At 34.8% G+C, this 15,429-nt stretch overlaps 1 protein-coding gene and 1 long non-coding RNA gene across 6 annotated transcripts in view; one reads left to right on the top strand and one right to left on the bottom strand.

The window, feature by feature from the left end:
• LOC110262249 overlaps nt 1-15,429 on the top strand; it is a 93,258-nt gene that overhangs the window by 64,674 nt on the left and 13,155 nt on the right. The gene's annotated exons all lie outside the window — the stretch shown is intronic.
• Nucleotides 1,009-15,429, bottom strand: part of AP5M1 (adaptor related protein complex 5 mu 1 subunit) — a 34,194-nt gene continuing 19,773 nt past the window's right edge. For 3 of the 4 annotated variants that reach the window (XR_001306401.2, XM_001927783.5, XM_013993449.2), the window contains one exon: nt 1,009-11,598. Coding sequence is in view for 2 of the 4 variants with exons in the window: in XM_001927783.5 (XP_001927818.1) it covers nt 11,516-11,598 (83 nt within the window). In the remaining 2 variants the exon portion in view is untranslated. The remainder of the gene's footprint in view (nt 11,599-15,429) is intronic. The other variant, XR_001306402.2, reaches the window with a different exon arrangement.

Here is a 15,429-nt window from a genome sequence, read left to right as displayed (position 1 = left end):
TGCACATGCAGCTCAGAATATTTTATTCAATAAGCTAATTTGGGCAAAAGGGCTGGTAGAATAAAACAAAGTGTCCCTATTCTGTGAGAAGAGAACAAATTATTTTCAACTCTTTTTAGCATTACTAAGATTTTAGCATTACTGGTTCAAAAACTTAAGATTTCCAGGAAGCTAAATTTCATGATTCCAATGATGTCTCCTTAAATCAATAAATCAAGCAATCTGACACTTAAAAATTATATTTTCAACTAAATCAACACTTTAGTTAAAAAAAGTTTCTCAAGAAAATCGAAGAAATAACAACTGATACTTAAAGCATTTCTATGTTTCAGACTGTAAATTCTGGGAAAGCAAGCCCTATGTTTAATCCTTACATTTCCTGCCCTAAAGTGTGTTACAGTATATTGCATAATAAATATGTGTCAGAGTATTGTGAATGTATTTCTTTCCTTACCAGATTTAATCAGTGGTTCATCTTATGAAGCAATGACTTCTACACATAGCAATTAGTTATGAATGTAGCACAGACTACATTTTGGACAATATAAAGAAAAGCCTTCAAGAAGTTAATAGAAGAGTTCTGACTGCAGTGTGGTGGAAACATATCCAACTAGGAACCATGAGGTTGCAGGTTCGATCCCTGGCCTCACTCAGTGGGTGAAGGATCCAGCATTGCCGTGAGGTGTGGTATGGGTCACAGATACAGCTTGGATCTGGCATTGCTGTGGTTGTGGTGTAGGCCAGCAGCTGTAGCTCTGATCCGACCCCTAGCCTGGGAACCTCCATATGCCATGGGTGTGCCCCCCCAAAAAAAGGTTAATTGAGCTCTATTAATAGTTGTGGGTTATTACTGAATTTGTTCAATGTTCCTATGAATGAATTTTATTTTTCGTTCAAACCCACTTTTAGTAGAATGACTGTTCAATCACCTTATGTGAATTTTGAATAAGTGTCTTCCCATGAGTAATGAATTGTTAAACTTTAGCAAACTTTATAAAACACACCCAGTCAATGCTACAGCCATTTTATTTACTCCCAAAGCCCTAGTCAAACATGGTATAGGCATTTATGCAATATAACATAACAGCTGAATATTAAAAAATCAAGGCCAAGTGAACAATTCATATAATTTTGAAAGTCTGAAGGCATAACTGTCTAATTATAGGCAGAGACAGTTGCATGAAAAGGACATTTTTAATCTTTTATATGGAGGGCAATGAACACTAACTGAATACCCATGGACTTAGAACTTTGTATCATTCAATGCTCACAATAACTCTGTGAAGCTTGGAGGAAAAATGAAGACCGCAGAGGTTAAGTAGTTTACCCAGGACCACCCAGCTTGTAAATGGCAGAGCTGGGATTTGAAATCAGGCCTTATGGCTTCAAAGATTGTATATTTCCTCTATTCCATTCTGCCTTTACGATAAATGGAAATGTTCAAAATAATCACTTGGAATTCTTGGATACTGGCAGCTCTGTCTCATCAGTACACAGGACTCACTGAAAGCTGTAGCCTTACATGGTGAGGAGAGTTGGAGCATATCAGGTCATATTATACTGAACAAAATCAGAATCGACTCTGGTCTAGTGGGGAGTTCACAAAGCCCCTGCAGAGGGAGCTCCAGAAGGGAATTTCTAGGATGAGAGTGCCAAATGCTTTAAGGTTCACTAAAGCATAACTGCAAAGAATGTGTCCTATGATGGGCGGCAACTGCAGGCCTTGGCTGTTGCTAGCCTAACAGGTTGAGCCAAAATTCTGCAATGTGTCTGAAGAGCAGTGTCATAAACAACATCAAATTCTCCAAATAGTGTTAGAGATGGCAATCACAGGGCAGAAATCACCTGTGCTGAATGTGGACCAAACCACTGTTTGCACAATGGACTTTTTATATACACATGCAAAACCAAAATCATTCAACATCATTGATTTGTCTTAGGTGGGAGGACAATCTGCTTTATTACATATTTAGCATTTTGCTATGTTAGTGAATCAAGACTAAGCTTCTTTTGTTTTGGGTGGCACTGAGAATACAAAGAGGTAAAGACGAATTGTCCTCAAGAAGTTCAAACTGTTGGTGTGGGAGGTGGGGTAAGGTCTGCAAATTAATATGTAAGAGCAGGGCTCTAGAGATTACATTTTTGATTTACTTACATACATACACTTGTACATGTATGTGGATGTATATATGCAAATGAAACAAGACTAAGAATGTGTTCCAAGATATTTCTACTGGATGTGAACTAAAAATTTTAGCTCATCAATTGAATGAGTTTAATACATATATAAGCATATCAACAGATTATATGTTTTTCATATATATATTTTCTATATAATCCTATTCATACATCATTATATTTTCTTCATTGATAATGCAGGGCTAAGTTCCTTATGAGTACAGGCGAACACACATTCAAATAGCAACGAAAGGAGGCAAAGAGGGGAGACAGAGTGTAGGAGTGTATATTTAAGTCTGTAGGAATGCACTCGTATTTGTATATTCAGGTGGAAATTAAATAATTACTTTCCTTAGAAATTTGCATTTATCTAAATATCCAAATATCAAACGTCTGGAAGCAAAGAAATATTCCCTTGCATGTCCGTCCTGCTATACTGGATGTTCAGTTTTCTGGGGTTCTCTTTGTCAGAGGCAGAGACCTATGGGAGGATATGACCTTGTCTCTTGGATGCCCATCCTTCATCTGCCTGGTGAACTTCAACCATCATACCTCTTTGGACAGTTTCTGTACTAATAATATAGAGAAGTCATCTTCCATATTACAATGCTAACACACTGCAGGAGTTAAAATGTACCATTCAAAATCGGGTACTATTTTTTTGTCTTTGTGTCTAGTTCTAGGGTGGCCTATAATAGTAGTGCAGTAAGTTTATTATTAGGAGTTTTTTATTGATTAAACTAAGATCTCAGTTTCAAGTGGATTGCTCAGAAATTTCTGAATACAAATCATACTTTACATTCAACTTTGTTTAGGCCTTTTACATTAAATAAAATGATGTACTATTTTAGTATGCGGGAAATATGTTAATTATGGGACAGAAACTACTTATATTCACATTTCTTAAAAAGTCTTCTTGCTGCTACCCATTAACAAGCTGTAAACATTACTAACCACTTCTCCCGTTATTTCCTTAGCAAAAGCAGAGTTAGAAGTTCAGCATTTGCTTTATTTTCAATTCACTTTTCTTTCTTTCTTTTTTTTAGATTATGGATTAGATTGGAGTTCCTTAAGAAAATGTTAAATAAAATCTTCATTTTAAATATAAAAATACTCAGTTTAACTCATAAATTAAGTAATTTTTCAATTATTTCTATATTTTAATATGTATGCTCTGTAAATATATTATAAAAAAGGTAATAAAATACCTGGCAAAGAGGTTCTCAAGAGCTTATAGTGTGGGATAATAATCCTTCTAAGTGTGACAGAAAAGATCTTTAGGCTGAGATGCAGAAGACTGACAAGTTGTCATCTTGGTGTATATAAGAAAACAATTCTTCAAAAATTAGTCAATCCATAAGAGATTATAGAATACTGAATTGTATTCAATAACACCTGCTAAGAGACCAAGTAAAGTATGGTACTTAAATCCCTATTAAATTCTACATTTCTACTTCTAAAATATAAAAGTGATTTGAATTGTTCATTTTCCACAGATGAAAGCTAATTTTTTCTGAATTTTTAATTATTGACTTTCCTACAAATTTACAGTATATATAATACTTATTAAATTTTTAAATGCCAGACTGGCATGCCTGCTTTCAATTGCTGTCTTGTTTAATCCTCAACTGAGTTTCTATGAAGTAGTTCAAGACAAACATAGCTCACAAAAGCTCTCACAATTATCAAGCTGTTTCTCCAATGCACGTTATATATTCAATTACACACTCATTTAAGTAATTTCACAATTTTTTTTGTTTAAAAAGTTATTTTCAGTTGCATTGTAGATTCTCGGAGGAAAGTTACATAACGCACTTGGAAATAATTGCAATAATTTAAGTGAATGAGTTTTTTTTTTGTTTTAATTAGCATAACTTTTTTCCCAGTGACAAAAATCTTCAAAAGAGAAAGTATTAAGATTGGCACTTAAATATTGTCAAGATAGCTCAGGAACACCTAAGTTAAATATTATTTATTTTTCTAAAATATACAAATGACTCATTTTTATTATCACTCATGCACGTAATAGGAGAACAGCAGGTTCCTTGAAGATGCAACAAATATTCTTTGAACACTTCAGTAAACACAATGTAAACATTCACTTTAATAATGTTTCCTTTGTTAATGCAAAACTGAATGCATTTTTTCCTTGCCTCTGGCTGAGCCATGACTAGCTGAGTAGCAACAGCAGAGTGCTGAAAGAATTTTTCAACAGCAATTTGCTTGTTCTAATTTACTTTTCAAGGCTGATGATCAGGATCATTATGTGGCTTGCAAAAAGATCTGTTTCTATTAATTTGATCCAGTCATTCCTCTTGTTCTCATCATATTCAGTTTCCCTGGCAGCTTTAAGTGAATCAGAAGTACCACTGGTGCTCCAGTCTATAGTTTCATATACAAAATGAATTCCCATATCCTTTAGAAACTTGTTGAGAAAGTACGGCTGCAGCGAAACGAATGACTCACATATGAAAACTTTGCCTTTTGTTCTTCAAATAGAGATACTCTTTCTAGTTAGTAGACCTATGCAACAATTCCAAAGCACTCTCTGTTCAGTCTTAACTTTGTTTAAAGAAATTCTACGACGACGTAGCCTTATTTTTTTGAGCTTGAACACAGTCATCATTCATCAACAAGATTAAGAACTCCTGTAATTAAAAAAAAATACATGATGCATATTGGAAAAGGCTTGTTTATTCCAATGTATAATATTCTAAAGTGTAATGGGAAATAATCAAGTTATCCTTCATGTTTTCAATACATTTCAAAATAGCTGAATGTTTTCTCAACCTGCTATGAGGGAACGTGTATTACTATAGTTTTAACATTTAACGAGTACCAACTAAGTGCTTTGGAAAATTCAATGATATTCTTCACACTAAACAAAACTATAAAGCTGGCAAAGAAAATAAACTCTTGGTTCAGTCACTGGCAAATTAACAAAGTTAATATAAATAAAATTGATCACACTTACCAGGCTATGCTTCTAAAAGGGAAAACAATCACAGGGTTTAAAAAATATAGTCATTAAAAAATATATACATATATATATATAGTCATTAGTTATCTCTATAACCTGCAGAGGGCACTCAAGTCCCTTGAAAGAAAAAGTAAAAATTTAAGAGGGATAAAAAACAATAAATTTTTGTTTTCATTTATTAATAGTGTGTTAACCAAACAATCACTTTTTTCCCCAGAGAAACTATCATTTAAGAACACATTTAGAGGAAACATAGTTTGATTTTAAACGTTTAATGGAGTAATAAGATAGACAACTTTTCACATCATACTGGAAAAACAATTCAGCAGGTGGTTTCCATTGCAAGGCATCCATCAATCTGTAAATGCTGAGCATCATATACTAATACCACACTGCCATCAATTACACAGCTTAGCCAAGGCCTTAGAAAAATCAACCAGGACCTCAGAGTAACCTGCTTACAAGGCAGAAAACTAGTAATACAGATAAGGCATTGCACTGCTCCAGGCTACATATAGATTATAATGTTATAACCACAAAATAGTTGGTGAAAACACTTAGAAGCTAGTAGAAAAGCTTTCAGCTCAAGCTCAAAAGAATTTTAACCATTTTGTAGAGTACCCTCAAGAGTTCTTTGGCAATAATCATTTTATGCACCTCTTCATTACTATCAACTAACATTGTTTGGAGGGAAGATACCTGAATTTTGTTGTTGTTGTTGTCTTTTTAGGGCCGCATCTGCACCATATGGAGGTTCCCATGCTAGTGGTCAAATCAGAGCTCCAGCTGCCAGTGTACACCACAGCCACAGCAACACGGGATCCAAGCCATGTTTGACCTACACCACAGCTCACAGCAACAACGGATCCTTAAGCCACTGAGCAAGGCCAAGGATCAAACTGGCAACCTAATGGTTCCTAGTCAGATTCGTTTCCGCTGCAGCACAACGGGAATGAATATTTGACTTTAAATTTTCTTCTTCTAACTTATAATGAAATATTTCATATGGAAACTCACCAAGTTGGACACTCTAACAAACATATACACAAACACACATACATACCTATATATATGTTTTACATATATTCTTTGACGGCATATTTCAAAATATTTTGCAACATTTTAGTAATTAAAACTTACTGCATAGAGTTACTAGGTTTTTTAGCAAAATCACCAAGGGATCCTGCCTTCCATTTAATATTTTTCTGATCCTTGGTTTTGCCATGGTTAAGTAACTTGCTCTCAAAAGATATTTAGAAAGAGTTTGGTTACTAATTCAAACTAGAGATGTTCATTTGGCACCTACATGAATTAGATATGCACTTCTTTTTGTTTGTTTTCAGGCTGCCCCTGAGCCATATGGAGTTTCCTAGACTAGGGGACGAATCACAGCTGTAGCTGCAGGCCTACACCACAGCAACTAGGGATCTGAGCAGCGACTGCGACCTACACCACAGCTCACTGCAACGCCGGATCCTTAACCCACTGAGCAAGGTCAGGGATCGAACCTGCATCCTCATGGATGCTAGGGAGATTCATTTCCCAGGGATGCTAGTCAGATTCGTTTCCACTGAGCCACAACAGGAACTCCAGATATGCACTTGAGTCACTGTTTCAAAAAGTTTGAGATAGGAGTTCCTGTCATGGTTCAGCGGAAAGGGATCTGACTAGTATCCATAAGGACACGGGTTCCATCCCTGGCTTCGCTCAGTGGGTTAAGGATCTGGCATTGCCATGAGCTGTGGTGTAGGTCAGAGATGCAGCTCAGATCCTGCATTGCTGTGGCTGTGGCAGAGGCCAGTGGCTAGAGCTCAGATTCCACCCCTTGCCTGGGAACCTCCATATGCCACAGCTTTGGCCCTAAAAAGACAAAAAAAAAAAAAAAGTTTGAGGCAAAAAATATGTAAAAAAATTATCCAAATACATAACTTGCAAAGTGATAGAAAGCATTTAAGAATGCTTTGTCTATAATGATAAAACTAATCATTAAAGTTAATATTTAAAGACTGTTATTAATCAGTTTCTTTTTGTAAGGATCTTGAAATATACTTGAGAAACAAGTCTCCAAATTTGGCATCCTGCAAGATAAACAGTGACATTAATATTGATAATAGTTTTTAAAAGGGAATTCTTTGAGAAATCTACCATGAAACACATTACAGTTTTATTCTTCAAATATTGTGCAAAATTTCATGGAATATTTCAAAGTTTCAGTTAAATGAGAAAAAGCAGAAAAAACTGTAAAATAGTAAACAGTACTGTGGAAAATGATTATTTTGATAATTTAAAATAATTAGTTTTAAGTATTTCTGTAATGGCATCATTTACCTTTCTTTATGAAAAAAAACATGATGGGAACATAATAACCTCTTTTTCCTCAAGAAAGGATAAAGTTAAATAAAGCTTTGAAATCAAAAGTCTTAAGATGAATGATTCTGCATTACGACATGTTCTCCCCAATTGGATTTCTTTACTACATACCATGACACTTTTTTAATGGGGGTGGATGGGGAGAAACTGTGCAGTTTAATAAAAGAGAAGCATTTTCTCAGCCTAAGTTGTAGCCACTTCTTTGATTTTTGGGTTATCTCAGGGCCACTAAGTATATACTCTAGGATATGAAACAGAAGATATACTTAGAATGTAGTCTTTCTTCTTTCTTCAAAGCCTATGTTTCCTAAAATCATTGTTAGGCAAAGTAAAAAGAAATGTTTGTTCTATTACATAAGAAATAAACTTCATTTGGTATTCAATTGACTTTCTAACTTAGCAGACAGGACTTTTACATCTTCAAATACTGAAAATAAATTGCATTCTTGGCCCCTGCTTTAAAAGGTTATGGAGAATAAATGCACACACTGGTAGTGTTCTAGTGATCTCCCTAATCTCAGTTGCACTTTGTCAGAACGAGGTAACTGGTAGTTAAGTGAAATACCCTAGATCAAAGGGGGATTAATCACCAACTGAATCCTTGCTGAATAAACCTGTCATTCAAGAAAATTATTTCCACTGAACTTAGCAGAGGATTGAAGGTATTTGCATAACAGGGACCAACGTACTTCAGCCAGGTTAAAAGGTTCAGAATTCATCCCATGTTTAGCTTTTTGCCTCCTTTTCCTTTCAGCAGCCTGGTACAATGGTTTCTAATCTGATAATACAGCTAACTATCTAAATGATGTCAGAACAGGAAAGTATTGCAAAGTTTGGATGAGGGATGGATCAATTTCACTTTCAGTAACTCCTAAATCTGATTTGTTGGAATTTAAGATGTAATCCTAAAAAAGTCCCTTAAACCTGAGGGTTGTTTATTAACATCCTTTTTCTGACCTTTGTCTTAGAAACAACCATTCTGCTGTGGCAGCAGTCCCTGCAGAGACTCTAGATGATAACTCGACCTACCTACCTCACAGGGTGGTGCAGGAGTCCATGAATGTCTATAAAGGATTTTGAAATACTAGGAGAAAAATATTAGCAGTTGTTCTATGTAAATTATGCTTTGAAATATCTTATACAATACAATGTATAAAACCATAATTTTAATTCACTAGAAATACTGAGTTGGTATAAAAAATTAAATTTTATAAGACTGATGTTTGGTACAAATTTTTTTAAAACAAACAAATAATTTAAGGAGTCCTGACAAGGCTATTTATGTCAAACCTGACACTGAAATCAATTGCTTAAAAAGTAAAAGGTAAAAATTGTCTACCACTGTAAAGGGATTGTCTATTATTGCAAGGGTACTGCTGACTTAAAAAGTTTAAGAAATACTTGTTTAGTAAAAAGTGAAGAAGGGTTTTATCAAAATCATGAACTATCTTTTCTGGAGCACATTTTCAGAAATGTAACACTTTTTGTACATCTTGGGTTTATTGAAGAATAATTACCCATATGATAGACATCAGATTTCATAATCATATTTTGGCACTAAAAGGGAATTTAGCAATTTTGCATCTAGAGTAGGTCTGACACCATCCAAATCTTTAACTGGAAGTAGGTGCTCATATTCAGTGCAAATGCAAAGCATCTTTCAAGTTAAAAAATGCAAAGAATAGTTATCAAAGAAAATGAATAAAATCCATAGTGAGATAATTTTTTAGAAAATGATTGAAGTTTTAACCCAAGAAAGGACTCTTAGAGTGTCTTATAGCTTAGAATAAGAACATGTCAATCACGATTAAGCTTCTGGAATCGGAATCCCTTTGAAATGCAGCTGTTTCTTCTTTAATTGTGGCAGCGGACTCTGAAGAAAAGAAAGGTCCAGCCTTAAAGATGAGTAAGGAATACAAAATAGCTCAGGATTAGTTGTGGAGTTCAAAGGTCGCTAATTACACTAAGGAGTTCCCAGACACAGAGAAAACATTAAACAGGTCACCTACCAAACGGGAAGCAGACTTTGTCTTCAGAAATTATCCTGAAGTGACAGCTTTCTAGACAAAATCAAAAGCATCACAGTGTGCCCAGCTGATCTCAACAGGATGAAAACATGGTTGGTTTTAGTTCTGTAGCGTTATGTTAGAATGGAATGGCCACAGATGGCATCAGGTTCCCCATGCCCCTGTACTTTTCCAGTACTCTTTTTTTCCTCAGCTTTCTAGAAATGTCAAATCAAAGATTCACTGGTTTTTCTGATTGCTTATAAAGAAAGTTTTGCCTAGGGGATTAGTATACTGAATCTCAGCCTACTCACTAGATAAATGCTTCTTACCTACCATAATGTACTTTGTGAAACATTTATGTAATCAAGATGTCCAAATGGCTCCATTAATATGAATATAAGTGAAATGTTAAGCTTTCCTTGAGTTTAAGAGAGATCAAAAAAAAATTAAGGGAATCATTTTGTTCTTCTTTCCAAAGGAAAGTTTTTACTACTGATTAGCTATGATTAAGCTAGAATAACAAGTTAAAGTCCTGATCTGGAAATTATTCTATTTTCTTCATTACTTGTGATAATTTTGAACATAGGACATTATGCCATGATAATGCCTTGCAGAAAATCAGTTTATAATGAGTAGGATTGAACTTAATTAAAAAAAATCATGTTTCAAATCCTAAATTTATATGCAATCTCCTTTGAAACTATCATAGCTCTCTTTTAAGAAGTTAGCAGCTTTTTCTAAGCTTCTCCTAAAGACACTCATAAAAAACCCAGAAGCCAAGATATAATTTAATTGAATATTAATCTGTAATGCATATTTTTTATAACTTTTCTAATTCTGTTCTGTAAAAAGAAACTTGATATGGATTAAGTTTTGAGGATCTTGAGATTTCATCTTTTCTTGAATGGCCATTTAAAGTCCAACCTGACAATCAAGTACTTTGAAAACAGAATGTGACATATAATTGTAAAGGTAAAAAGAGAATAAATATGACTGGATGGGGCCTAAGGAAACCCAGAACATGCCAATGAGGAAGCAAAAGTGACAAATTTAAAGAAAACGTGGTACATGAAACTGAAATAAGATTAAGTGACACTCTCTATCCATAGGATAGCTTTTGAATTTTTACCTGAATTCATTCATTAAAGGATTATATAATAAAACAGAGAAAAACCAGTATTATATCTAAATTTATTTTTAGAATTTTGGCTGCAGATATTCAGTCGTCACAAAACACTATGCTTACTCATCTTCTGAGGGTATCTCATCTCTCTTAATTTGCTTACTGACATCTTAAACAAAATGTTACCGTAGCAGATTAATAATAACTTTGCTTGAAAATTAACTCTAGAACAGAGATGAACACCTTAAACAGACATACACAGACTCTTTATCAGTTAGTAGGGTAGTTCTGATTAAAAACTGGTTACTATTTAAACAATTTTCCTTCATTTTCTCAAGAGATTCACAGTTAATTGTAATGTGGTTCTTGGAATTCTGTAACAACACATTATACTAGCAGTTATTACTTTGGTTTGGAAGAGCAAATAGTTTTTATCTTGCAAGTCATCTACAATCCACTGGGAGTGGCTGCTTGCAGCTCTGCACTGAGAAGCAGTTTCAGCCCATATCCAGGAAGGCTCAGTGGAGAAAGAGGGCTATGATTGATTAGCCATGTCTGCCACAGGGGCAGGAAGGAAAATGGGTGGGGCAGCATGACCCAGGCTAGTATAAAATAAGATGAAGGTGAATCACTACATTTTATGCCCTGAATCATACCTGAGTAAAATAAAAGGGTAACATAACTGGATATATTAGTCTTTAAAATATTCTTTCAAACCAAGTCAGACTAAAAACACTAAACAAGAGCATTTTATAATTAAATCAATGATGTTCACTCATAGGTTATGTGAATTCACATTAAAAATAAAAGACTGATTTAATTTATATTGTATATATCCTATTTAACATGAGACAATCATAGCAATAATGATCCATATGTTATTGGAGCAGGAGCTTTAGAATTCCAGATGTAATAGTCGGAAGAAATCAGTTTCCGGTCTAAAAAAAAAAAAAGAAAAGAAAAGAAAAGATGATATTATCTTAACAAATATTCAGTAAAAAGCAAAGTCATGATATTTAAAAGTGTGGAACATAGTTATTTCAAGGACAGCAATACTTTGGAGATAACTCATTTTAACTCAGCTTTTATCAAGGCCTTATAATTTTTACCACTTTAAAATATAGGTTCATTAAATATATGAATAATCTATCTTTTAGATTATATATGCCAAATTTATGAGAATATCCCTCATTTATGCCAATTCTGCCAATTTTTTCTAACATTTTCCCTAAGTTCTGTTTCATATGGGCCATTACTTCAGCTTCAAAAACATTAAAAATAGCTTTATTGGTTTCCCTTCTGTAACTTGTTCATCACAGTTCTAATTCTGATCTTGTTATTCTTTATCCAAAATTTCAGAGATTACAGACCCAACTTCCTAGTAATGTTTTAAAAGGTTTCTTCATTGGTTTCTTATATAGCTTTGAATCTATTTTAAGCTCTTAGCAGCTTTGGACAAAAGCTCTTAGTAGCTTTTTTGTTTTGTTTTGTTTATCTTTTTAGGGCCACACCCATGGCATAAGAGGTTCCCAGGGTAGGGGTCCACGAGAGCTGTAGCCACTGGCCTATGCCAGAGTCACAGCCATGCAAGATCCAAGCCATGTCTATGACCTACACCACAGCTCACGGCAACACCAGATCCTTAACCCATTGAGTAGGGCCAGGGATGGAACCCGTGTCCTCATGGGTCCTAGTTAGGTTCGCAAACCATTCACTGAGCCACGACAGGAACTCCTTTAATAGCTTTTTAATTAACCTCTTGTAATTAAACTTTTCTGATTTATAAATTGAGATGATAATGCTCATTTGGAGCTAGACACATGTAAATTCTCATTCCATACATCACTAAATACCCAATTCTGCCTTTTCTACCTTCTTTATAATGAAAAGGATACAGATAGGGGATATATTACCTTGTTGCCTTTTTTGTGGTTGTTTGTTCAGTTTTAGAACCTAGTAACTCTGAGAGGCAACAAAGCATACTGGTTAAGTGGTCAGGCTCTAGAGACAGACTGCTTGGATTTGAGTCCCAGTTCTGCCATTTACTAGTTATGTGACCTAATCTCTCTGTTCCGTTGGCATCCTCATCTGTAAAATGTAGATAACAACACTTACGTAGGGTGCTGTAAAGATTAATGAGTTAGCACAATTAAATACTAGAACTGTGCCTGGCACATAGTAAGGAATAAATACCAGCTATTATTTAAATTAATATTATTAGTATTATTAAACTATCTTCAGAACTAAGTTGTATATTATGAATACAGATATGTAATTGTCAAGACGATGACAACATTAAGGTTTTACCTAGTTGCACAAAGTGATAGTTGTGTTCTGAAATTAACAGAGGAAGGAAATAAAAGATTTGTCATAATTATCCATTTAAAGTAACTTCTTTCATTCAATATATTTTCTTTTCTTGTCTTTTCTTTTCTTTTTTTTTGTGCTTTTTATGGCTGCACTTGCAGCCAATGGAGGTTCCCAGGCTAGGGGTCTAATAGAAGCTACAGCTGCCAGCCTGTGCCACAGCCACAGCAATGCAGGATTCGAGCTATGTCTTCAACCTACACCGCAGCTCATGGCAATGCCAGATCCTTAACCCACTGAGAGAGGCTAGGGATCAAACCTACAACCTCATGGTTCTTAGTCGGATTTGTTTCCACTGCACCATGACGGGAACTCCCCATCATTCAATATATTTTCTATTAAGAAGCAGGTATACTACTGAAACATCCTATCCCGTATTATGCTCTCTGAAAATCACTAAAAATATGTTTAGTTAACATTAATAAGATGTAATATTTTAGACACTATCTAAAGAGACAACATATTTCCCTTATACAACATAAAATACTGGTCTGTTCACATTTAGACAAAACCGCTAAGCCACTGGTTTATCCAAAGTAACAACTGTATTGCGCCTTCGTAAAAAAAAAAAAAAAAGCAAAAAAGCAAAAAAAAATTATGAAGGCTCTTCCAAATACATTTCTTTGAAAAGCAACCAAAGAATGATGTCAGAGAAAGCACAGGAAAAGCCTATGGAGGTAAAAAAAAAAAATTCTGGTTATGTTACATAGAATTATATTGCTTAGAGTTCAGTAGTTCTGAGTTCCGTAATTCTTTTGAAACTTTCAAGTACAAAGTCTTGTTCTATTCTTCCTATTTTAGGGACCCTAACCCTTAGGTTAAGAAATACTTGTTTACCATAGCAATCAGCCGGAAAAAAAAAAAAAAAGGGTAAAATTGTTACTATATGCAGATGACATGATACTATATATAGAAAACCCTAAGTAAGGATTCCACACAAAAACTACTTGATCTGATAAATGGATTCAGCATAGTAGCAGGATACAAGATTAACATTCAAAAATCGGTTGCATTTCTGTGAACAGTGAAATATTAGCAAAGGAATATAAAAAGATACCTTTTAAAAAATCACACCAAAAAATTTAAATACCTAGGAATAAACCTGACCAAGGAGGTGAAAGACTTATATGCTGAGAGCTATAAAATATTAATCAGGAGCTCCCATCATGGCTCAGCAGTCACAAACCTGACTGGTATCCATGAGGATGTGGGTTAAGGATCTGGTGTTGCCGTGAGCTGTGGGTAGGTCATAGACGCGGCTCAGATCTGGTGTGGCTCTGGCTGTGGCAGAGGCTGGCAGCCACAGCTCCTATTCACTCCCTAGCCCAGGAACTTCCATATGCTGCAGGTGTGGCCCTAAAAGCAAAATAAATAAATAAACAAAGCATTAATCAAGGAAATTAAAGAGGATTCAAAGAAATGGAAAGATACCTGTTGTTCTTGGATTGGAAGAATTAATACTGTTAAAATGGCCAAACTACCCAAAGCCACCTACAGATTTACTTCAATCCCTATTAAATTACCTGTAGCATTTTTCAGAACTAGAATAATACAAAGTTTACATGGAACCATAAAAGATCCAGAATTGCCAAAGCAATCCTGAGGGAAAAGAAACAAGGCAGGATGCATAACTCTCCCAGACTATGGACAACACTACAAAGCTACAGTAATCAAAACAGTGTGGTAATGGTACAAAAACAGACATACAGATCATTGGAACAGAACAGAGAGCCCAGAAATAAATCCATATGCCCATGGTCAATTAATCTTTGATGAAGGAGGCAAAAATATACAATGGAGAAAAGACAGTCTATTCAATAATAAGTCTGGGAAAAGTGGACAGCTGCATGTAAATCAATGAAACTAGAACACACCCTCACATCATGCACAAAAATAAACTCAAAAAGGCTTAAGGTCTTAAACATAAGACATGACACTATAAAACTCCTAGAAGAGAACATAGGCAAAATATTCTCTGACATAAACCATACAAATGTTTTCTTAGATTAGTCTCCCAAGGGAATAGAAATCAAAACACAATTAAACAAATGGGACCTAATCAAACTTACAAGCTTTTGCACAGTAGAGGAAACCATTTAAAAGCAAAACCAAAAACAGAAATCACAAAAAGACAACCAATGGACTGGAAGAAAATAGTTGCAAATGATGCAACGACAAGTGCTTAAACTCCAAAATGTACAAACAACTCAAAAACAATAACAAAAAACCCAACTCAAAAATGGGCAAAAGACCTAAATAGACATTTCTCCAAACAGACATATGGATGGACAGTAGGCACATGAAAAAATGCCCCAAGTCACTAATTATATAGGAAATGCAAATCACAACTACAATGAGGTAACTTGCACCAGATAGAATGGCCATCGTTAAGAGTCTACAAA

This window comes from Sus scrofa, chromosome 1, assembly GCF_000003025.6.
Source record: "Sus scrofa isolate TJ Tabasco breed Duroc chromosome 1, Sscrofa11.1, whole genome shotgun sequence".
NCBI lineage: Eukaryota > Metazoa > Chordata > Mammalia > Artiodactyla > Suidae > Sus > Sus scrofa.
Note: the sequence above shows the minus strand (reverse complement) of the source record. Positions and strands in the feature narration are given on the sequence as shown.